At 36.9% G+C, this 27185-nt stretch overlaps 1 protein-coding gene across 1 annotated transcript in view; it reads right to left on the bottom strand.

Annotated features, from left to right (window-relative positions):
* LOC139137842 (agrin-like) overlaps nucleotides 1–27185 on the bottom strand; it is a 246189-nt gene that overhangs the window by 90219 nt on the left and 128785 nt on the right. Inside the window, exons 10-19 of the mRNA XM_070706137.1 lie at nucleotides 22202–22483; nucleotides 21419–21562; nucleotides 16109–16201; nucleotides 10997–11158; nucleotides 10177–10320; nucleotides 9097–9336; nucleotides 7135–7245; nucleotides 3744–3866; nucleotides 2397–2595; nucleotides 145–357 (exon numbers count right to left, since the gene is read on the bottom strand). Of these exons, the coding sequence (XP_070562238.1) occupies nucleotides 145–357; nucleotides 2397–2595; nucleotides 3744–3866; nucleotides 7135–7245; nucleotides 9097–9336; nucleotides 10177–10320; nucleotides 10997–11158; nucleotides 16109–16201; nucleotides 21419–21562; nucleotides 22202–22483 (1711 nt within the window). The remainder of the gene's footprint in view (nucleotides 1–144; nucleotides 358–2396; nucleotides 2596–3743; nucleotides 3867–7134; nucleotides 7246–9096; nucleotides 9337–10176; nucleotides 10321–10996; nucleotides 11159–16108; nucleotides 16202–21418; nucleotides 21563–22201; nucleotides 22484–27185) is intronic.

The raw sequence follows: 27185 nt of genomic DNA, 5'->3' as shown, positions 1-27185 counted from the left end.
GTGTTTTAAAGAAAATCGCTGACTTCACAGCTTTTTCTGTCATAACACTATATCATGATACAGACAATTCAAAAATCATTGAAAGTGATGAACAATGGAAAAGAGAAACAAAATTGTGTTAAGAAATGAAAGAAGACAACGTACTCATCTGTTCCCTCAGGTGCACTTCCTATGAAGAGATCAAGTTCAACATTCAAACCACTTAGTTTAGGTGGACTAAAACCAGTCACGTCAGGTTCATCATCTACACTGAGTTCACCATCACGTTTATTTCTCGATGCTTTCAGTTTATGCCACTGATTTACAACAACTGGTACTGTGCTTTTTAGTACTGCTGGTCCAGAACCCAAATCATATCTGAAATATACAAAAGTATAAAAAATCAGCATGCAAATCAATGGAAAAATACAAACACTTTGAAGTAAAACCTTATCAGGCTGTAACTCTGAAGATGCCTACTGTTAATATCCATGATTCCTGTGACAGACTGAACGATAAAAATTAAAACAAAATTGCCATTAGGCATACACATTTCATTGTATTGCAAAACAATTTGACATGCAGTTGTATGTCACAACATTGTATGTAACAGTCCTTATCCCAAGTTTGAATGAAATAGGTCCAGTCATGCCTGAGTATTACCCTGGAAGGACACATATAAAGAAAGGGCCAGCATCCCTGTAGCTACTATATGGTAGGGAAGATATCCATAGCATAATACAAGATATAGTGAGAGCAGAACTCCTTTGACATATGAAATTTTTTTTAAGGACCTGTATACCAAATATCAACGCTGTCTCACCAGCGCTTTTGAAGACAAGTCATCGTTGATGACACAGTCCCCACTTGTTAATGGGTACTTTGATTACAAGTCCTTGGAGAGGATAGAGTCCTCTCCATTAATTAGATCTGTGACTAAAGATGAGTTTCATGGTAGTGACAAAACCAATGCGGACTGCCACCCTAATTACATAGGGTTATTAAATAAGTCAATTAGTAATTAATCAACAGGATGTTGCCAAACATTTTTGCATTCTATTTTAACACTGACAGATTATCACATGTACCACATTTCAAACGATACCGCCAAGTGTCAATGAATTGTATTACAACACTGTGAGATCAACATCTTGGCACAGTTTCATCAAAGTTGACTAAGTGTTTCTGGACATATCATTCTAATTAGGAAAGTTTATTACATATGTAAATTTAATATTAATTACCATAACACTGCAGTGTCTTTATTCAATGTTGAAGCAATGTGAGCTCAACATCTGTATCAAGTGTCATGAAATTTGATGGACCATTTCTCGCCATATCAGCCTAATTACGAAAATTTATTCAAAATGCACATCACCAGTTAATTGACATGATACTACTACATATTTTTGCATGCCATAACACTACTGGAAGATCAACATCTGTAACACGTGAATTTGATACAGCATTCCTAGACATATTATACTAATTATGAAAGTTCATTAAATATGCAACATAGCAATCAATTGACTTGATACTGCTTAATGTCTTCTCACAGTACTACAGCACTGAAAGATCAACATCTGTACCATGTTTCATTAAATTTGATGTAGTATTTCTGGACATAGCCCCCTAATTAGGAAAGTTCATTAAATATGCAAATTAGCAATTAATTTCACTAAAGTCATCCTAGGGACCTCTATACCAAATATTAAAGCTGTCTGACCAGTGGTTTTGATGTGTACATGTATACATGTGTACAAAGCTTCATTAAATTTTGCAAAGTCTTTAAACGGAAAGTTACAAGACCATGGTCGCACAATAAGGGGATTACTGATGACGCAGCCATTTGCATACACTGGGCGGAAGTTTTTTATTTCTCATAGCATCCCTTTGACCATGTGATAAATTGGAGTAATCATGATGGCATTTCATGACATATGCAAAGATGGGTCACATGGTCATACAGGGAACACATTTTGAAACATATGCGTTCTCTGACAAACAACGGAACATTTTTTCTGTCTCAAATTTAGTCTAATTATGCATGCTACACCCAAAATAATCGTCATATACATGTATGCCATAGGTATTATCCTTGTACAAAGTTTTAGATAAATTTGCTCTAGCATGTCTGAGATAACTGCATGGACTGATGGATGGAAGGAGCCAAATCCATAAGTCCCCTGGACTCTGTCCACAGGGACTTAGTAAAACTTATCAAAGAATTTGTATCTGCATTTTGGAGAAGAGCACATTGAGTGTATAACAGGTTAACGCTGTTGAGCCAAATGATAATACAAATGAGTTAGTTTTTCATATTTAAATTATTTTGACTTGGTAGATCCCTTTGTGCACAGCATACATTGACGGGAAATTAATGCCACGATTGAAATGCTGACATGTAAATTCCATACCTCATCTCAACAAAGCCTTGTCTGATTGCCAATGACAGGTAATCTCCTTTTCCATCTTCCTTTTGACCATTGAATAATAAAAGACCGTCTTCTGACAGGGAACGAAATTCCATCTCAATGTCAACACTGAAAAATCCCTTCATTGTGTGGAATGCAATGTATGATGTTCCAGCAAATGATGGTAAGTAGAATGTTACGTCTGGAATAAAAATTACACACTTTTCAATACTGAAATATGACATTGACCCTTGAAAAAAACAGGACCGGCAACTGTGGTAAAGATCAAAGGGACTTGGGATTAGTAGTGTACGATCTTAGTTGGAACAATTAAGATGTGTTAATGGCTCAGGAACAGACTGAATAACAGGTGCTGGGTAATAATGTTTTTGGATTGCAAGTAATTTCGGATATGCCGCAACTCCATTTTGCACAAGAAAAATGTAAGAAATATTCTTTTTTGTTTTTCTCAAGGGTCTATGAATAAGATTCATCTTGTGATGCATAGAGGGAGCGAGTTCAAATTTACACCCATAAATATCGTTATGAAGATCTTGTTTGACATGTAAATGTTTATGGAAACTTCTTTGAATGGATAGGATGCACTTTCACTGCAAGATTGTATCAACTTAAAAAGCAATGTTGCTCTATACTCTAAAACTGGTAGACTGAGCATTTGAAAGAAGAGGCCACAGGTAGGTACAAGGCTAATCAGACTAAAATCAAACCAAATACCCAATGTGCAATAGACACAAATGAGGTCAAATCTTCATTGAAAGGAATACTGGTTCCAAGAACTGTCTGATTACAAAATGTCAAGATTGACTGCTGGATTTTGCCAGCCTGGACATCCAAAATCTACATCACGCAGACTTGCATATACCGGTAGCAGATATTTCACAATGACTAATAACAGGGGGATTAAAAGCATCTTCAAATCGGTCTTGCTGCTGCTTTACTGCTTATGTCTTGCACTGGAAAGTAATAGAAGAACTTTCCTGTCTACTTGAGCTTGTACATCTAAGTCAACTTAACCCTTTGAATGCCAAAGTCAACTTTTATCACCTTTAGAAAATATGCTCGTCAAGTTTTTTTTCAAAGTTTTTGTCAAAATTTTGATAACAAACTGTAGCCAATGAAAAGTGATGTCCATTTGGTCCAAAATTATCAAAAAATTACAGAAAAATTTATAAAAATTGGTAAAAATGTTTCACTAAAATTTTGGTGGGAACAATGAAAGCACTCAAAAGGTTAAGCATCAACATTTATTGTACATAATTCCCGTGCATCCTGCTTGAATAAAATCTCAAACAAGCATAGTCTACATCTCTCCTCGTTGCTGAGTCTTACCAGTGTTACAAACAGGTCCACCCTTGCCAGCCGGACACTGACAGACATATCCTAATTCTGTACCATCATCATTGACACAAGTACCACCATGCATGCATGGACTGCTGGTACATGCAGAACCCTCTGAAAAAAACAAACAATCAAACAAAACAGCAATTGAGTAAATCAAATATAAAGTACAGAGAACAACATAAACAAGTAATTTTACTTCCATTCCAAAAGAGTTTACAATTTCTCTCCGCACATTTTTCCATGTGAGATTTTTTCTCATTATATCCCTTATAAGTATGCAGGTTTCATCATAGTTTCAACAAATCTAAGTCAGGTCACCCAAAGAAAACTGCATACAAAAACAATTGGAAATGGAGAGTTGAAGGTGCAGATTTTTGAAATGTTTTGACCACAAACAGCGGAATTGCCCTAAATTACAGAGTATTGCAGTTTTAACACATTTTGTAAAAATACCATCAAGAAAAGTGTGCTCATATTTGGTTTGAATTGGTCCATTCAAGAAATATTTAAACCAGAAAAACAAGAGTGACAAAAGTAAATAAGGTCTGAAACTTGAAGTACTGGAGGTCAACTTGAGCAACATACATAGCAGAGGAATGTTTCAACACAGTCACTCTTACTTAGAGCAGGTCTGCCAATATGTAACAGTTCATGAACAATGACAGGAAATGACTCATAAGCTGTTTCAGTTACTGCCAACAACAATAGGTACAGTGCACACAAATAGATTAGAGATCATAGAAGCTCTGCCGCAAATGTGTAGGCTGTTTCAGTTACAACCCCCACTCCTGCACATTTGCAGGATTTCCCCTTTTTCTTAATCATTTGCATATTTTTGACACTGACATGTTCATTTGAACAACGTCACATCTCAACCCCTGGGTCTACCTGTACACCATATACTGAGATGGCAGGTGTGGCGGTTTGGGAGCTTTTGCGTTGGACAGACATACATCCGCACATACATGCATACATACAGATGCCACCAACTCACCATATAAGCTCTTTTTGGTATTTATATACACACCAAATATGAACTAAAAACCAAAAACAGATAGTTTGTCATAATCAAATTTTGCATCTAAACAACAAATATCAAGTCCGTAAGTACTGCAGTTCTCAATATATTTGAGTGGATGGACATTCTCACAAACGGACCAACATACTGTTATGTAGGTCATTTCCCCCACACTCATCATGACCTGAGTTCAATTAGTCTAGAACATTCCCAAGGTCACTGCCCTTGATGACCTCACAACCTTGAATTCAATTAGTCATGTTTGGAATGTTCTGGAAAGTGATTAGTTGTGTAAGGGAGATAATTTTAGAACAGTAATTAGCATGTCAATAAAAGTTCTAGATTGTTCTTACATGCCTTTATAAAAGGGACGTGCACAGCTTCCAGTCAGACTTTTGGGATCGTGTCTCTTGTGTGTTACTAAACTCCAGCAGTAGTCATTCTCAAGACTTTTCAAGACCTTCCCTGCCAACGCTGGATTTATACTGTGGACTTTGTGCAACTTCAAGCCTGCAAGCCAAAGGACTGTTCATTCATCCAACTGACTGTTACAACTCTGAGACTGGAGCTTTGCCGTCCCAGCTGAGATAAGTAGTCTGTACACTTTAAAGCTTGTATTCTATCCCTAACTTAGCAATTAGTTTTATTTTCGTAATAAATTTTGTTTAAACGTTAACTGCTGAGTTCACCCTTTTGTTCGTATCCTCTGCACGTAACAACATACATACATACATACATACATACATACATACATACATACATACATACATACAGATCGACGACAGAAGCCAGGCGGGGGTACGGCTACACATCCCAATAGCTTCTATAGCCTATAATCTATTGTGGCTAAAATGAGCCCAAAATGCAAATTTCACAACCAATTTGAACAAGTCATTGACAATGACATAGTCCCCACTTGTAATAGGAGTATTAGTCTTGATGGGGCAGGGAAATGTGGTCATTAAGAAGTATCACTGGAGTGTATATGTTGAGATCTATGGGCACATAGGTCTATGTCGTTGTTCCTAATTTGAAACACATGAGGCATTTCTAAGTTATGGTTCTAAATCGGGAAAAAAGATCAGACCTCTAGCTGTATTGGCCAGCCAAGAAATACATATGCGCATAATAATGAGGTACAAGATGTGACATCTTAAGGTCTAATATCCTATCAGAATTGGAGGGTATAGAACTTGTGGTTACTGAGATATGCATATATATGTATAATCAAGGTCAAAGGTCATAAGGTCACGTGGCATTTTGAAAAGAAATTGTATTGCTAATTAATCCCTATATGCCAAAAATCAGACCTCTAGCTCTATTCGCTTGCCCAGAATTAGATGTGTGCATAATTAATCAGGTAAAGCGTGTGTTGTCATAAGGTCTCCCACCCTACTAAATATAAAGGACATAGCACTTGTGGTTACGTATTTATGCATATATATGTATAATCAAGGTCAAAGGTCATAAGGTCACGTGGCATTTTGAAAAGAAATTGTATTGCTAATTAATCCCTATATGCCAAAAATCAGACATCCACCTCTATGGGCTTGCTCAGAATTAGATATATGCATAATTAATGAGGTACAGTATGAAGCATCATAAGGTCTCCCATCATACCATACATGAAGGGTGTACCACTTGTGGTTACTGAGTTATGGACAAATATATATATTTGAGGTCAAAGGTCACCAAGGTCATGTGACATTTTGTCAAAATATCTGAGATATATGCGTGAACGAATGGACTCACGGACGGACATGACCCAATCTATAAGACCCCTGGACTTCATCTATGGGGACTAAAAACTGTGTCACTGCATCCTTTTTGCAATATGAATACGATGAGAAACTAAATTTTTATTTTTCTTGGCCTTATACATGGGAGTCTATGGACTGCCTTATACATGGGAGTCTATGGACTGCCTTATACATGGGAGTCTATGGAGACTGCCTTATACATGGGAGTCTATGGAGGTGAAAACTAAAAAGTCCTCTAACACGGCCAAATTTGATTGCATTGTGAAACAAATTGACGTGCATCTGTATGGGGTAGGGTACTATCCTTGTGCAAAGTTTGAAAGAAATTGACCTGGGCATGTCTGAGATATCTGCGTGAACGGACGGACGGACGCACGGATGCACGCATGCAAGCACGGACATGACCAAACCTATAAGTCCCCCCGGACAGTGTCTGTGGGGACTAACAAACCTTACAAAGGTGATGTGGAAGCCGGACATCAGACAGATACCCATCCCAAATGCTTCTACAGGCCAGTCTATAGTAGCTAAAAGCTCACAACTTGACACTGATACACTGGATTAAGATTTGCAAAGCAAATGAGAAAGGGAAAGAACTTACCAGGACAGCCCTCACCATTAGGTCCACTGGATACACTATAACCATCTGGACAACAGCCATATCGTGACTGACTACATCCTCCAATTGGAATAGTAGGTGTTATTAATGTTGCTGAAAATGTGGAACAAGACACTATGAATATCAATGAAATCTCTCAGAAAGGTTATCCAGGTTTTTCTCAGTAAAATCACGTCGAATATCCTTTAAGTGCTTTACAATATTTGGTGTTGTTTTTATGTCATGACTGCTAAGAAAATATTCAGTTGTTACTATTTATTTTATTTTTCCAGAGCCGGAAAGAAATCTCCCATTGTCCATAGTGATAGATCAGTAGTGGTGATTTGCAGTGAGAGTCACTAGTTGATGGTGTCTCTACTCAGTTATTGACAGCTGACAGTCCAATGACTTGGATCAACAGTAGATGGAATTGCGTCAGGACATTTGTTAGAAGTGATACTACTTTTTTCACTTGATAAAAGGTCTTCGTTTGCTAAGAAATGAGTGATACGCTTCTGTATCTGTGGACCTGCTATGATCTCATGTTCTCAGCAAGCTTTTTGAACACACGCACATGACATCAAGTAGTCATAACAACACAACAATAAATCTGTCGATCAAAATCAGGTTGAAGAAACGAACTTGACAACAATGCTGTGCACAACTATCTTTTTTCATTTTTTATCGAGAAAACGATGCTAATACCATGGCTACAGTCACAGGATGTCAAAATAATTGTATGACATTTTACTGTACAGAAAAAAATTGCACAGAGCTTTCAGGATGCACTACCCTGAAAAATGCGGAACATTATTTCAAAGTGTGTCATCAAATGATGCAAGAACAGAGTCTGACTGCCACACCAAAGTTTCTATATTATTATTTTTTTCAACACTTCCAATCATTTAAAAAATGTTGGCAAGTACCATAAAACATGGCACAAAATAAAACTACATTTTTTTGATATTGTCAAATTCGCCAGGCGTATCGGGATCAAATTCCCCCGTACTACAATATCATTTGCAATCATTTTCTGTAGTCGCTCGCACTCCCCTTGGTGGAAAACATTGATATGTATTAGGTGAGTTTCGAAAGTTCAGATTTCTGGCTAATTCCTTAACAGCTTTAACACAACAGAATATATATGAATTTACTTTAAAAGCCCCAGTAGCTGTGAATTTATGCATTATTTTCATGATTTTATTTTCAAACTAAAGTCAGGTCGTGTAAACATGGTAATTGAAAGACATGCATAGGCATGTTACTTCTCGCTAATTTGGACCTTGCCTATGTGTTTTAACAGGTTAAATAATAAACGGTTGCCACACTCATAAAATGGCACTCCAAGGAAAAGTACAGAATACGCAGTATTTCCTGCACATACACATCGTGATGATAAAAGAAACAACCTTGATGTCATTTACTAGAATTTACAACACACGATGGCCAACATTTTGTTGCTGTAATCTTTATTTTCTCTATCACATCATTAGTTTTTGAAAATGGTGGGAAATCTAAAATATATTAAAACATTTGGATTAAATGCCACATTCAACACCTTTGACAGTGTTATACACTTTTCAGTCTTTAATGGGGCTTAATCAAAGAAACTCTTGGAAAACACCATATTTTGAAATTGCTTTATCACACATTCACAGCTATTGGGGCTTTAATTTCCTTTTGCCATTATTTTTCATTTTTCCGTCATTTGTTCTGTTTGTAAAGTTCAGCTCCTTGTTCAATTCTAAAATCATGTCGAAAATGCTCTGTTCAACTTGATTATACACCCTAATAACTTTCAAGTCTTCACTAAAATAGTCTACAATAACATTGCATATTGCACGCTATGAGTTGTGTTTGTAGGACTTATACTTCAGATTGAGGAAAATATACTTGTGTCTTGGACAAAAATGATAAAAATCTTGTCAAACATTAAGTCATTATCCCAACTTGAAGAATACTTACTCTCACAAGGTCCTGTATTCGCAATCTGTATGTTCTGTTGGACTCTACATGCAAATGTTGACATCTGACACTCATTACCATACGTCTGTCCATCCGTACCACACACTGGGCTGTAGTCTGCTGTACATACAGACGGACAACTGCACTGTGCTGTCCCATCTGTTTTTATCTCACATATCGCACCATAGCTACACTGTAATTCACCACAGTCAGCACCAGTTTCTTTTGTGGGCGCATCAACTGAGGTATCAGAATGCACAAAAGTGAATTCACAGTAAAGATGTGTCCCCAAAATGTTACAATTTCATGAACATAACAATAATATATTCAATAAGATAAAATTTTGTTACCATTATCAGGGTAAGAATATCAGCATTTAGTAAGACCACAGGTTTTCATGCAAACAATACTAGGAGGAAAGCAAGCACAGTGTAATACTTCGATACAAAAATACTGACTATTTCTCTTGGCAAACTGCTGAAAAGCAATTCAATACCCAAGACAATCATTACTTGTAAAATATACTCTACAAATTTCATGACGAGCATGATGATTGTTAAGTACATTTTAAGAGAAAATGTGACCCTGTTAATCTTGCTACCTATTGTAGTGATATCTTGGCAACAATATCATCAAGTTTCCTTTGGAAAAGAGAGTTGCGCATAATTGGTAATTACTATGAGATGTTCATAGTTGGAAAGTAAAACTTCATACTGGAGATCCAGATGAAATTGAGCACAAATCACGACATCCCTGTCTATCAAAAGTTCTGTCAATCAATTCTAAGCTTCAAATTTTTTGAGTCTTGCTTGCATTTCTCTTTGCTCATTTAAATTGTTGTTTTTAAATTATTTTTACAATATCCTTTGCAAAGTGTTTATATGTTATTGAGAACTCTTGATCAAACACATACAGCATCAGCACAGAGGCTGCAATTGGACATGATTTAAAACCAGCTCCCTATCTACTAATAGCCATACTGTAACAAGACATCAAAGTTTTGCAGATTTGTTCACATGCTGATAATGCTGCTCTCTGCAAGTTTTTGAAGTGGTAGCTTTTAACACTGTTATATCTCACCATCCCTGCATCCAGTAGGTCCCATTATCTGATCAGATGGACAAACATCACATTTGGCACCTGTCACGCCATCTTTGCATATACATTCACCAGTCATCTGGTCACAGTCATCTCGCACAGAACCTCCCCGAGAGCAGCTGCAAGCTGTAACCAAATTAGACTATAATGTACTTCTCAGCCAAGGGAACCAGAATATGTAAATTAACAAAAACATGCATATGGGTGGTTTCCAGCTACAACCACCTATGAGATGGTGGAAACTTCTTAGCTAATTTGTGTGAGGGAATTGCTTGCCAATGCCTGATGGTACTTGTTGCAGACCAGCCTGTTAAAACTGATGAAAATAATGGGACAACAAGATCTAAAGGAATTAATTCTTTTAGTTATTAACACCTGAAAATCATATAGATAAATCAAATAAAGAAGTATAAAAAAATGTACATAATAGCCTGTCTGTGTGAGCTAACTTTTAGTGGTAAAGAATTTTGCATAGGATCGCTATCGCTAGCCGGACGGTGTTGGTGGGGACAAACCAGGGATTGACAACTGCCCCTTTAAGTTTGAAAGGAGAGTATTTTGGTTGATGAAAAGGCAAATTTAACAGCTACAGTAGTCTCAACAAGGGAAACTTTGCATTATGAGCATAGTCATTTTGTTACGTATGGAATAAACAGTGGATTGGCTGAGCCTGTATCATTCCATTTAAGTGAAATGATAGCGTCCTAGTCTGAATATATATGTACAAAATGTGATAGCGCCTGGCAGAGATTGATGGAGTTAATAAATCTCTTTTTCAAATTGATCATTTTTTCTTACTTACGTCTACATCCACTGTTTTCTTTCTGAATGCCTCTAAAATCCCAATAGCCTGGTTCACAACGATCACATTTCTGTCCACCGACACCTGGTTTACATGAGCACTGTCTTGTCTGGGGATCACAAGTTTTAAGATAAGATCCTAGATCATGGCATTCGCAAGAACCTGCCAAGTAAAAGAAAGCTGTAAATATCTTCTCACACATCCACTAATTTAAAGGGATATAGTCGTTGGAACTGCGCCTGTGCGAGTTTCTTGTTTACAAATAATGTATTTCGTGCACGATATCAAGATGCACCTCATCATCATAGCTGCAACATTTAAATTATACGATGATAGATTATGACAGACATGCTTTAACTGTCATCAATTACCATTGTGCCTTGGATACAATGTTGCCATGGGTCGTATGGGTCCCATATGACCTTTGAGCGCAGTTCCGACGACTATATCCCTTTAATGAGTATATCCTGTTTAAGAAATCTACACATTCTTAGGAAATATAATCATTCTTAGATTATAACAACTTTCTTCACTAATCAAAGATGGGTGGGTTCCCTCAGAAATTTTAGAATGACTAAATTGTTAAAGTTAAAGAACAAGTATCACTTTAAAGGGACATTATCGCTATCTTTTGACCCTTTTTTCACCAATATTGTTGCAAACAAGCAGTTGCTGATGTTGTTCGATTTATTGAAAGATGTCTAAAAATGGTCGACCATAAACAACTTCCATTCAAATTTGCCTACACTGTGTAGAAAAACCTCAGGTTAGGGGTTAACAGTAGCCCACCTAAAACCTCTGACCCAAGGTTTTTCTACACAGTGTAACAAACTTGGATGGAAGTTCTCTATGGTCGAATATTTTTTAGACATCTTTCAATGAGTCGAACGACTTCAGCAACTGTTCGTTTGCAACAATATTGGTGAAAAAAGGACGGATACCCATCCGAATAGCTTCTATAGACTATATAGCCTATAGGAGCTAAAAATCATTCTTCGTGAACTTTCCCTTTAATGAAGGAGGTCTGTGTATTGAGGGATCAGCAATTGGCAACAGAATGTTGTAACTTGACCTGTAAGCCAGAAAAACTTCCTTGTGGTCAATGTTATAAATTGCAAGGAAGTGACCACCACTGCAGATACATGGACGTTCATTTATTTGATCAGGGAATTTGATCACATTGATCTTCTATGTTTCACAAGATGGATATTGCCACAAGTAAAAATACTGTCTGTCCAGGGGTTTTAAAAAGAAAATACTGTTTAAGATTTTTTGACCAAAAATGACAAAATTGCTCAAAAATAGTAAATTTTCCCAATTTTGTCATAATTTCAACAAATTAGAATAGTAACACCCTCGCAAAGATCCAACCCAAATTTGAGAGCGATTGGGCTGGCGGTTTCAGAGAAGAATTTTAATTGAAAATGAGAAAAATCACCAAAAAAATTCAGCAAAAATACAAAATTAAGGATATCTTCACAATATTCATAAAACTGTATAAGGTTCACCTAAGGTACTTGCACACAAATTTTCAAAGCAATCAAAACAGCGGTTCTCGAGTTATTAATTCTTGACCATTTTCACATTTTTTAAGCTCATTTGCATAATTTTGGCAATGCAGACTTCATTTGAACAAAATCCCATCTATAGCCCAATGCATCCACACACCAAATACCAAGCTGAAACATGCAGCGGTTTGCGTGTTTTTGATGTTGACGGACATACTGTAGGTACGTACATACTTACATACATACACAGGGCTCGTGTTCAAAATTTTATTTTTTACGTGCAGTGCACGCAAAGCCCTAAAGAAATTTGCGTGAATACCAATTTCAATTACGTGCAACAAAGTAACAATAGACAAGCTGGCTTGGCAGGTAAGTAACCACTTTAATGCGTACATTGAACTGTCTAGTGACGCAAATGCTTAATACAATGTGGCGAATAAAATACTTTGTACCTTGGAAGGGGTTGTGTTGAATTTTTTTTTCAAAAACACAATGTTATACACTGTACCCGACTACATTTTCGCATATCGCCTACTGGAAAAAAAGCGATCGCGAATGTCGCCCGGCCTAGATCCTTTTGTTATGTATAAAGACAACTGCGTGAATAACATTTACATACATTATGAAGTTGACACGTGCTCACGGTACTACAGTGTTGTTTGCTTGGAGAAGATGAAAGTGCGGGTTGCAAACTTCAAATCAAGAATTTAATACGTGTTTTGTTGCGTCAACAAGAAATATAAAGACAAGTCACTGGGGAAAAGTTCAGACCTATGAGAATGTTCATCATCATAGTTTAGGATCTCTCCTTGATTTTGGTGTACGCTGAGCTGCCTCTGAAAACCTACAGAAGCAGCTAGGCGTACACCGAAACCAAGGAGAGACCCTAGTGTATCATCATCGTCCCGTGACCGCCTTTGAACTCGACCTCAAGGCTTCTGCATTCTTTTTTGAGCCCAAAAATATTCTCGCGCACGGCGGAAGTCAAACACTGCCATATCTGGCCCCTCTATCGATACACGCATCAGTCTGAAGTCTTCCTTCCCCTATGCAGTTTCTGAATTTTGATTATATTCTGTTCTGGGATGAGAAGCCACGTTCACATTCGACACTTGTTATCGGAATGCACACCGCAATTTCCGCGAGGGATGCGAAGTCGGGAAATGTTGCTCTGTGATTCATAATAAGTTCCTCACAGAAATCCGGCAACAGCAGTTGACGATACCCGTTCACGAGATATTTAAACTGCAGAAAATCAGCTCTCAGTAGTGCCACATCTAAAAGCACGTTCTGGTGTCCGAAGTGGTTCGCAATCGTCTCCAGGGCCGCCGTACCGAAATTTGCGATCTCTCTCTGTGCAGCTGGAAGACACTGGGGATTGAATATGATGTCGAATGCAGACAAGACATCAACATGATTAAAGGCATTGATGGAAAATCGGGTATTTAAGTTGTCGATGAGTTTGTTCAGGAAGTCTGTGACAGCACGATCAAATTAAGCTTGGAAATGTTGGATGTTTGCCTTGAAGTCGGTTCCACGAACAAGTAGATCGTTATTATTACGTATTGCCATCAAACTATCGATGGCTGATAAGACCATCACTCGTGGAACGGAAAGATCTAAGTTTTGAGTTTGAAATGTCTTGCATGGTTGCATGGTTGGAAGCACATCCAATAATAGTTTGGTAATTGCAACGAACGAATATTCCTTCACTTTCGTGAGTATTCCATGGGCTTTGGCATTGGTAGTTGCGTCATTCTTGAGAGTTATGCATATAGCTGGCCAACATTTACCAATCGCTTTAACTGCTGACTCAAGCGATAGCCATCTTACGGGAGTTGGCGTTTTAAGTGTTACGTTGGTTCTTTCAACCACATCCTGAAGCGTTCGGAGACGTTCGTATCGTTGATCTGAGGCATCAAAGTTGTGAAAAACTTGGTTTACAGTTTCCTGATATCGTTCGATTAGTGTTACTCGATTAGTGTTAAGCATGAGCCAGTTAAACTGCCGTTCCCAATCTCGCTGATAGCGTTTCGTGCGTATCTTGTGTGGAACATCACTGGTTCCTTCAGTAACTTCATAGTGCTTGATGTTACTAGACTGACTCTCACTCGCTGAACTATCCTCAGTGGTCTTTTTCGCCATCTTTTGACGTTTAGTGGCCTGTTAATTCAAAGAGCGATAGCTGTCTGCCTGCCATGATTTATAGTCGTTGTTTACTCTAGGATTCAAAACGTGTTCGATAAAGTCGCCACATTTTTCTAAATTGAAACATTTTATTTTGATAATTTACATGAGAATGTCCGGAAAATGGGATGGTTGCATTGAGTGGCGTCTATTGTTTTGGTTATCATGTACATACGTATGCAAGCCATGGCGCCTGGAGGATGCTCATTTAGCTCAGACAGCGCCAAATTTTCCGTCGCTAGGTTACTGCTCGTACATTATCGTGACAATGCAAGGCAGGCACGGCGTCGATGTCACTGGTAGCGCTATGCGTTCGTATACCGGTTATCAGATTATTTGCGTGCCGGTCACGCAACCGTGACCAAATATTTGCGTGCACAGAGCATATTTTTGCGTGAAAACGCAAGAAATAGATGTGAACGCGAGCCCTGATACATACATATATACATACACACATACATACAGACGCCATTGACTTCAGCTTATACGATAAACTCACATTGGTATAACCAAATGTGAGCTAAAAATATGAACTATCACAACATAATAGGCCGGTCGACAGCCAGACAGACAGTACAATATTTGCTCGCATGTATGAACACAAAAGCCAGACATGAGATTTTTCTTTTGAACTCTGAAAGCAAACATTTACCAAAAAATACCGCAATTATACGGTGTCGCTCAAATTTGATCAGAATTGGTACATACCAGTATGGGTACCCAAGATCAACAATAAATGTTGTTTATCTGTTCAGTGCAGGAAAATTCTACGTTGACGTTATGACAATGATTTCTGCACAGTACAACCAGAAAAACAACAAGAAATATTTAAACCAGAAAAACAGGAATGACAAAAGTAATTAAGGTCTGAAACTTTAGGTACTGAAGGTCAACTTTAGCAACATGATATGCATAGCAGAAAGGCAGCTAGCCCCCCCCCCTAGTTTGACCATAGACGGTCTTCCTCCCCTCTACTGACGGTCTTCCTCCCCTCTACTGTCTATGGTTTGAGCAGGTCTGTTAATATGTAACAGTTCATAAACAATGACAGGAAATGACTCAAGTCAGTGGAGTAAGATTGTTTCAAGCCTGTTTCAGAATTTCGCTTTTTCTTACCTCATTTGCACATTTTTGACACTGATGTGTTCATTTGAACAAATTCACATCTCAACCCCTACATCTACCTGTACACCAAATACTAAGACACTAGCTTTGGTGGTATGGGAGCCTTTGTGTGTGACGGACATACATCCGCACATACCCACAAATATACAGACACTTAGACTCATCATATAAGCTCTTTTTGGTATTTATATATAAAACCAAATATGAGCTAAAAAACCATGACAAAATGTAACAAATGACAGATGCTAAGTAAGCATCAATTGCTCATGAACTTTATACTATAAGGCCTTACCTGGGCAGCCACCACCATTGAAACCTCTTGCTTGTGTCTTACCATCTGGACAGCATCCAAAGACAGAATCTTCACAATTATGACTAATTTGCTCTGTAATAGATTTTATACAATTCGTTCAAAATGACTGAGGACTTGAACAAAGACACACAAGATGAAAATAATCTATTCTAGTTGTTGTCTTGTCAAGACTGATGTTCATGATGTCAAGACTGCCTCTATTTACATAGTCTCTGTGGAAAAAATTATTATCGAAGATATCTATACATACACACAAATCAGACTGAAGAAAATGAGTCCACACCAAGCAATATAACAAATCAACATAGCCCTAGGGAGCTTCATTTTCATTAGACTGAGAGGAACCCCCTAAGGAAGAGCAAGCTGTTTTTGTCATGCACAGAGTCTCAAGTACATCAATGTGGCAACCACATTATAATATTTTTCAAGAATCTATCTGGCAGGGTGGTGGTTATGACTTAAATTCCCTGCATTTCATTTTAACGTAATGTTATGGATGGTAGCTTAAACTTCATGGCTTTTTCACACATCAAAATTGACCAACAAATGGCTATATTGCAGGGAACAAAACACCTAATTTCTCAAACTCCAACAGATTCTAACCACGCCAATGTATTTAAGTAGTCAAATAAGGACACACCCTAAAAAAATAGCATCAATGACACTTTGCTCACATTTAGTTAGATGTAGCGGGCCAGAGTGGGTGTATGTACAATATTTAATAGCTTCTATAGGCCTTAGCTTGTAATATTCACAGTGCCACATGCCCTTGAATACATTTTGATCCATTGTCCATCACATACCAAGGCACAGTATGTAATGGTTGGCAACTTTTGCAATGGACACACACATTCACAACACCATGAAGCCTGGTACACCAAATTTCATTATAATTTGAAGACACTAAACAAAGGTTGCTCCTAGAAATATGAATATCAAGTTTCAAAGTATTGTGACAAGATGACTGTTTGACCTTACATGGGAAAAAATTGCCAAAACATACAAATATGAAAATTTCTCTGAGGTCACCACAAGGATCATACATACAAAGTGTCATAGCAATTGATCAAAAACGGAGAACATTGCCCAACGATACAAACATACCACTTTAATCAGAATTCGAAATAACCTTGGTTTTCCGCAGGAACCTGCATACAAAGTGTCAACCAAACCATGCATGTAGTTTAAGTTTTCAGCACTTTGCTTTTTACCTCATTTGCATATATTCGACACTAACAAATCCAATTGCACAAATTAACATCTCCAGCCTTGGGTGCACCTGTGAACCAAATTCTAAGCTTGTAGAGCTGTGGTTTGAGTTTTTGACAGACAGACAGATACCGCCAACTGACCAAATAAGCTCTCCTTTGTATATAACACATGTACCAAATGTGAGCTAAAAATAAATCAAAAAGCCGTTTGAGACTGTGCTTGCTATACCAATTTGACACTTCATTACAGGACAAATCAGCCTGATGCGTTGAAATTACATGTAATTTGACACGTCACTGATGCAGCTGTAAAAAGCCTGCCAATGACTAGAAATGCTCAGCGGATTCATAACAAGTCATCATTGATGACACAGTCCCCACTTGTTAATGGGTACTTTGATTACAAGTCCTCAGAGAGGATAGAGTCCTCTTCATTAATTAGGTCTGTGATAAAAATACTTTGATACAGATGGCGCTCAATGGCCAAGAATGAGTTCCATGGTGATGAAAACAAAAAACCAATGTAGGCCATCATATTAAAGTTCATTAAATGAGTCAACTTGGAATTAATCAACAGGATGTTGCAAAACATTTTTGCATACTATCCTAACACTAACAGATTATCACCGGTACCATATTTCATAAAAATTGATGCTGTATTTACAACATCTGTATCAAGTTTCATCAAATTTGACGTTGTTTTTGTGGATATATCACTCTAATTAGGAAAGTTCATTACATATGCAATTACAAATTAATTAAAATGACACTGATAAAGGTCTTTTACACTGTTAAAGCCATGTGAGCTTAACATCTGTACAGTGTTTCATGAAATTTAATGCAGTATTTCTTGACATATCAGCCTACTTACGAAAGTTCATTAATTGACATGATACTGCTACATGACGTGAAACAAATTGAGGAGCATATGTATGAAATAGGTCAATGTCCTAGTACCAACTTTGAATGATACTGGTGGAAATATGTTTGAGTTATGGCTCCGTACATGGAAAAAATCATAACAAAATGGCCGCCACGCAGCCATAGTTGATCTTACTGTCTAAAAAATCAACACGTACATTTATGACATTAGTCAATGTCCAGGGCTCGAAATTAACTTTTTACCTTGGTAGTCCACTTGGGCTACCATTTTCCGAAGTTGGTAGCCCAGTGACAATGGCTGGTAGTCAATGAATATTTTGGGTTAGGGATACTGTGCTCGTCCCTGGCCAGTATAAGCCCCCGGTTCAGCAACACAAAGAAGCAGTAAAACTAGGCGCTTCTACTCGAGAAACCCCATGTTATGTGTCACGAACGCTTAATTTATGCTTATTTTTGTACATTTGTAACACTTTCTATCACTTTCTAAATCGGCTTATATATCCAAAGAAATTATAACTTTAGAAAAGAAAAACAGAAAAAATATTCTCATAATCTTTATGAACTGGCATGCCTTGATACACCCGAGTCTCTCTGTACAGAACGCAATACATTGATACTGATCGACAACCATAGACAAAAGACAGCGAAACTCAGCCACAATTTCCAAGCACAGTGTTTTATCAAACTGATTACACAATCTATTGATATAGAAGTGAAAGTTTTGTGAAATTTCAGCATCAAAACCCCAAAACTTGACACAAGTACGTCTTGTATGCTGCCGATCAACAGCATAGTGTGAACTGGCATGCACAGACTGCACACGGAAAAGCAACTCAACATTCTAGTATCAAACGCTCTGCATCTTGTGAAAACAACAATATAGCAGTGAAAATTGTAATTGTCACCAGAAAAAACTCTTCACGGATGAAAGGATAATTGCTTCAAACAAATGAAACTACATGTTGACTGCAATTAGATCGTCCAAAAGTGACGGACATCGCACGCAAAGTATTTCATGTCCCAGGCTTTGGTAGTCCGTGTGGGCTACCATTTCATGGACTTTGGTAGCCCCAGGAAAAAGTTGGTAGTCTGTGGACGCGGGACTACCGCTAATTTCCAGCCCTGATGTCCATGTACCAACTTTCAATACAATCAGTTGAGACTTGCCAGAGTAATGGCTCTCGACATGAAAAAACCATAACAAAACTGCCACCATGTGGCCATATTGGACCATATCGTTAAAGAAATCGACGTATGTATAACATGTGTATGTATAACATAAGTCAATGTCCTTGTACCGACTTTGAATAAAGTCGATGGATACATGTCTGAGTTATGGTTCCGGACATGAAAAAATTGTAAAAAAATGGCCACACGGCAGCCATATTGGAACGTATCACAAAACAAATCAATGTGCATATATATGACATAGGTCAATGTCATTGTACTAAGTTTGAATAAAACCGGTGAATAAAATCGGTTGAGACGTGCCTGAGTTTTGGCTAAGGACATGAAAAAATTGTAACAAAATGGCTGCCATGCAGCCATATTGGATCATATCATGAAACAAATTGACGTACATATGTATGACATAGATTAATGTCCTTGTAACAACTTTGAATAACATCTGTTGAGATATGCCTCAGTATTATGGCTCTGTACATGAAAAAATCATAACAAAATGGCCGCAAGGCAGCCATATTGGATCGTATCACAAAAAAAATGGACATGCATATGTATGACATTAGTCAAACTCCTTGTACTAACTTTGAATAAATTCGCTTGATACATGTCTGAGTTATGGCTCTGTACATGAAAAAAATTATAACAAAATGGCCACAAGGCAGCCATATTGGAGTGTATCACAAAACAAACTGACGTGCATATCTATGATATTAGTCAATGTCCTTTTACCAACTTGGAATAAAATCGGTTGAAACATGTCTGAGTTATGGCTCTGTACATGAAAAAATCGTACTGAAATGGCCGCCTGGTGGCCATATTGGATCGTATCACAAAACAAATCAACGTGCATATGTATGACATAGGTCAATGTCCTTGTACCAACTTTGAATAAAATCAGTTGAGATAAGCCCGAGTTATGGCTCTGTACATGAAAATATCGTAACAAAATGGCCGCACGGCAGCAATATTGGATCATATCACAAAACAAATTGACGTGCATATCTATGACATTGGTCAAAGTCCTTGTACCAACTTTTGAATAACATTGGTTGAAACATGTCTGAGTTATGGCTCTGTACATGAAGAAATCGTACTAAAATGGCCGCCTGGTGGCCATATTGGATCGTATCACAAAACAAATCAACGTGCATATGTATGACATAGGTCAATGTCCTTGTACCAACTTTGAATAAAATCAGTTGAGATAAGCCCGAGTTATGGCTCTGTACATGAAAATATCGTAACAAAATGGCCGCACGGCAGCAATATTGGATCATATCACAAAACAAATTGACGTGCATATCTATGACATTGGTCAAAGTCCTTGTACCAACTTTTGAATAACATTGGTTGAAACATGTCTGAGTTATGGCTCTGTACATGAAGAAATCGTACTAAAATGGCCGCCTGGCAGCCATATTGGATCGTATCACAAAACAAATTGACTTGCATATGTATGACATATGAAGTAATCCTTGTACCAAGTTTGAATGAAATCGCTCCAGGCATCTCTGAGATATCTGCGTGAACGGACGCACGCATGCACACACGCATGGACGCACGCAAGCACACACGTGACCAAACTTATAAGTCCCCCCGGACGTTGTGGGGACTAATTAACACAGATAACATGATCCCCTGTAGTTTTGGGGCAAAATAATCTCTAAATATGTCATTTCTATAAGTCTCCGCAGTGATACCGGGCACAGTTGGCTAAAAAGGTCTCCATATTGCCTGATTTTGATATATATTTTCGTGGATAACTTCAACAAATCGCTGTTTCTGTGCAAAAGGTGATGATAAATGCTTTAATGACATAAATATAAACCTGTATACAGCTGATTAAATTTTGGGTGGACTATTCCTTTAAAAAAGTTTTAATTCAAACATATTTTTTATTCTTTCTACACTACCACCTTCACTTTCTATATTGAACACAAAGTTCCTAGATATTTTTTTGTATGGTGGTGTTATGGGAATATACCGCAAAGTGGCAATGATGAGCACATACCTGCACAGCACTTATCAAAGGGTTGATGACAGTAACTACCAGCAGGACAATCTGAATGATTTTCACCTTCACCACAGAAATACTCTTCACCAGTAACATCATTCACAAGAGCAGGTTCTCCATCACATGCTTCCATCACTATACCTGTAGAACAATACAGAATATTTCAAGAACATTGATAGATTTGACTCGGTGAACAATCCTGACATCAATACTAGTGAAGGACTTTCCTCTCTATTGTTACTGCTTTCGGAAAAGGCACGTCATAGATGATAATCATTAGAACAGTATTTGCATTTGAATTGCCGATTACCTACATTGTATCTAAGAGGAACACAACTTAATACAGACAACTACGAAACAATTACATTTAACTTTCTACAGCTGTTTTGCTGTAATGGTGATATTTTGTACAACCTCCTAATCACTTGTTGAAAACTACTGACTGATGCTGCCAGAAATTGTATTGAAAGATGTAAAATGTTTGCAGCATCTTGTCCTTCATAGAGTCTGACCTTTGGTTGTGTCTGCATTAAAGGTATACTGTCACCTGTTCCAATTTTGCTACAGTTACCATGGAAAGAGAAAATCTAACCAATCACAGATTTTAAGCAAGTGGCCGCTTTTTAAAAACAACGACCTCACATGGGCATTTTGAATACCAAGGAACACCCCTTTGACCATATATGGGCATATGTGGATTACAGGTGACGGTATACCTTTAACTTCATGAAGTATGTCATAGACATAATTGGTATAATTACAGGCATGACTAGTTCTCACCTTCACATGATCCTTCTCTTTCAACTGTTATTGACATTTGTTTTTCACACATGGCTAGCTTCAATTCACACTTATTCCCATATGTCATACCATCAGAACCACACACTGGTGACCTCATTGCTTCACAGTTCAATTCACATGAACACATCATTGCTCCATCTACATCCAACATACATGCACCGCCATATCTACATGTGTTATCATCACATCCAACAAATTCATCTCCAGAGCCTTCTTCCTCGTCAGTCGGAAATTCACCAGAACCTGATCCAGAGTAAATATCTGAGGAACAAAGGTATAAAAACATTCAGGTTTAATCAAGCTCACACAAAATTAAAGGGGAAGTTCACCAAGGATGATTTTTACATATGTGCTAGCTTTGTGGTCACTTACCCCGGAAAAGCTATTTTCGCCATTTATAACTAGCAAGATTTTTTACAAAAAGCGATAGAAATAGTACAGGAAGTTGCCCATGTAATTTGAATCATGGGAAAAAGCGCCAAGCTTGGAGCTTGCATCATGTGATATGGAGGGGACCATTTTCCCATGGGTATAGCATTGTCCACTCACCCATGCTTAAACCAGTCTGTGCATATTTACATAACTTTTGTTTATACTGAGTTTCCTTCCATAAACGATGATTCACTTATAATAAACTGTCCACTGTCAGATTTTGTGTTGTTGTTTACTACTGTATTACTGTGAGTGGACAATGTGGGGCCATACCCGTCCGGAGATGGTCCCTTCCACATCACATTATGCAAGCTCCAAGCTTGGAGGTTTTTTCCCATGATTCAAATTACATGGGCAACTTCCTGCACTATTTTTATCGTTTTTTTGTAAAAAATCTTGCGAGTTAATAATTGGTAAAAATAGTTTTTCCTGGGTAAATGACCACAGAGCTACCACATATTGTAAAAATCATCCTTGGTGAACTTCCCCTTGAAGTTGAAAATTTTACACATCTTGTACTCTTGTGCTTGTACCCTGTTGTATTTTTGTGCAATTATAATTACTGTAACATTGTTGAATAACTTGTTTTATTTAGAGCTTCATTTTTCCAGCTTGTTGCATGCAGTAAATATTGTGGTAATTGTCAGCCTTTGTCTCAGTCACCCAGCTGACAAAGGAAAGCCGGAGTTGAACTTCTGAACAAGAAGACAGAGCCATGACATATTGAACAAGTCATCATTGATGACACAGTCCCCACTTGTTAATGGGTATTTTGATTACAGGTCCTCAGAGAGGATAGAGACCTCTTCATTAGTTCTGTGATAAAAATAATTTTGAATGAATTCGCTTGATACATGTCTGAGTTATGGTTCAGGACATTAAAAAATCGTAACAAAATGGCCGCCTGGTGGCCATATATTGGATAGCATCACACAACAAATTGATGTGCATCGCAATGACATTGGTCGATGTCCTTGTACCAACTTTGAATAAAATTGGTTGAAACATGCCTGAGTAATGGCTCTGTACATGAAAAAATCGTAATAAAATGGCCGCCTGGCAGCCATATTGGATCGTATCACAAAACGAATTGACGTGCATCTGTATGACATATGAAGTAATCCTTGTACCAAGTTTGAATGAAATTGCTCCAGGCATCTCTGAGATATCTGCATGAACGAACTGACGGACAGACGGACGCACGCACGGACGCACGCACGGATGAACGCACTCAGGGACGCACGCATGGACATGACCAAACCTATAAGTCCTAAAAATACCGTCAATGACGCTGTACCTTCTCTAATGTGTGGCCAGGTCAGGTAATTGGTTGTTGGCATGGGGTTGTTGGCAAATGGTTGATGATGTAGGGGCATGAGGTGGGATATGGACCAAAAGAACCCAAAAGATGATTAAATACATCAATCAAAAAAATTCTAAGCTACAGTATAAACTGCCTAAAGATAGTTCAATGTGGAAAAAAAGTTAAATAATTCAGAAATAAGAATTAACAGTCAAAAATAGTAATGACGCACTTCCCTGCTGACCTGAGTGTATGTGAAATACACAACCTAGCATCTGTAAATTAAATGTATACCAAGTGAACATTTTAAGTCACTTTTAACTGTTTTTAATGGAATTTCCAAAGAGTCGTATGGAAATGATGAAAACTCTTATCTGGTCTTGTGTTTGTAAAACCTCATGGCTGATAATTGTCATGGTATTGAAAAAAATTAAAAGTGAAGAAATTACTGTTTTTAATAGGCAAATTTTCCTTGAAATACATGAACGTGTAAAGAATATATGCAAAAAGTGTTTAAAAGTAAATTTCTTTTCAAAAAATAATTTAATCTGTGACCAAAGGATTGTTATTCTTTGAGTTTACAAATTCAAACATTGCAATATGTTCAATCATCTTGTGCAGTGCAAAATTTATACCAGATATGAACTGAATATGCTCACGTGTTTTACAACAGGTTCATTAATAGTAGTACGCTTCACAGAACAATAAGATATATGTTATCACTAAATAAAGCAGGTTTTTTCAACATCGCACAGTACTCTCAGATTTTAATCACTAATTACAAAACTTTATTTAATATGCAAATGAGCTGTTAATTAACTTGACACTGCTTTATGCTTCATGGGACAATTAGATATCCATTAGATCTACATTTGTAGCACGTTTTATTTAATTTAATGCAGTAATTTTAGAGTAATGTCACTAATTACAAAGTTCATTAAATATGCAAATAATCCCTATATTAACTTGACACTGTTCAATGATTCATAGCACAATTAAATATTTATCAAATCAATATCTGTAGCACGTTTCACAAAATTTGGTGCCGTAATTTCAGCGTTATATACCTAATTACAAAGTTTATTAAATATGCAAATACTAAAGGCTTTACAACACAGTTAGATATCTGTCAGATCAGTATATGCAGCAGTTTTCATCACATTTGATGCAGTTATTTCGGAGTTTTATGACTACTTATAAAACTTCATGACATATGCAAATGAGCTAATTATTAACTTGACACTGTTCAATGCTTCTCAGTACAATTCGATATTTATCAAATCAACATCTGTAGCAAGTTTCATCAAATTTAACGCTGTAATGTTGGAGTCATATCACTAATTATTAAGTTTATTAAATATGCAAATAAACCTTTAATTAACTTCACACAAGTAAATGCTCTACACCACAATTAGATATCTGTCGGATCAGTATCTGCAGCAGATTTCATAACATTTGGAGCAGTTATTTTGGAGTTATATCACTAATTACAAAACTTCATAAAATATGCAAATGACCTATTCGTTAACTTGACACTGCCAAATGCTTCTCAGTACAATTAGATATTTATCAAAACAATATCTGTACCTGATTTCAAAGACTTGGGTGCCGTAATTTCAGAGTTATATACCTAATTACAAAGTTCATTAAATATGCAAATGGACCCTTAATTAACTTCACACTACTGAATGCTTTACACTACAGTTAGATATCAGTCGGATCAGTATCTGCAGCAGATTTCATCACATTTGGTGAAGTTATATCGAAGTTATATGACTAATTACAAAACTTCATAAAATATGCAAATGACCTATTTTTTAACTTGACACTATCCAATGCTTCTAAGTATAATTAGATATATATCAGATCAATATTTGTTGCAAGTATCATCAAGTTTGGTGCAGGAATTTTAGAGTTATCTCACTAATAACAAAATTTCATTAAATATGCAAATGAGAAGGCAATTGACATGACACTCACAGTATCATCATAATGCTCTGAGATTGTCATCTGTAAAAAGTTTCATGAAAGTTTGTGCAGTATTTCTTGATATATGTCTACACTGTCATTACCGTCTCCATAGGGAAACCATTGTACGGAAAAAAACGATATTGCATAACTTCATTAATATGCAAGCCACACTAACTAAAATCTAATCAGTTTTTGCTAGTAGCATATGGTACCTGTGTACCAAATCTAACTTGAATCTGTTCAGGCGTTTTTGAGTTATCGTGTAAACAGACAGACAGACAGACAGACACACACACACACGGACAGACAGACAGACATCGCTATGACAATAGCCCACGTGTTTAAACACGTGAGCTAAAAATGACTGAAAAATAAAAAAAAATTGGCAGAATTATAGTCTTTGTGAAGTAAAATTATGGGTTGACATCACGATAACTGTTAATCTGTTTGAAGTACTAATATACTATAATTTAAACCAGATATGAACTGAATATGCTCACGTGTTTTACAACAGGTTCATTAATAGTGGTACGCTTCACAGAACGATGAGATATATGTTATCACTACATGTAGCAGGTTTTTTCAACTTTGCACAGTACTCTAAGAGTTTAATCACTAATTACAAAAATTTGTCAATATGCAAATAAGCTGTTAATTAACTTGACACTGCTCAATGCTTTATGGGACAATTAGATATCCATCAGATCAACATTTGTAGCACCTTTTATTTAATTTAATGCTGTAATTTTAGAGTAATGTCACTAATTACAAAGTTCATTAAATATGCAAATAATCCCTAAATTAACTTGACACTGTTCAATGATTCATAGCAAAATTAAATATTTAACAAATCAATAACTGTAGCACGTTTCACAAAATTTTGGTGCCGAAATTTCAGAGTTATATACCTAATTACAAAGTTTATTAAATATGCAAATGAACACTTAATTAACTTTACACTACTAAATGCTTTACAACACAGTTAGATATCTGTCGTATCAGTATGTGCAGCAGTTTTCATCACATTTGATGCAGTTATTTCGGAGTTATATGACTAATTATAAGACATCATGAAATATGCAAATGAGCTAATTATTAACTTGACACTGCTCAATGCTTCTCACTACAATTTGATATTTATCAGATCAACATCTGTAGCAAGTTTCATCAAATTTAACGCTGTAATTTTGGAGTAATATCACTAATTACAAAGTTCATTAAATATGCAAATGAACCCTTAATTAACTTCACACAACT

This window comes from Ptychodera flava, chromosome 7 (genome assembly GCF_041260155.1).
Source record: "Ptychodera flava strain L36383 chromosome 7, AS_Pfla_20210202, whole genome shotgun sequence".
Classification (NCBI taxonomy): Eukaryota; Metazoa; Hemichordata; class Enteropneusta; family Ptychoderidae; genus Ptychodera; species Ptychodera flava.
The sequence above is the reverse complement of the archived record's forward strand: the minus strand, read 5'-3'. Positions and strand labels throughout refer to the sequence as shown.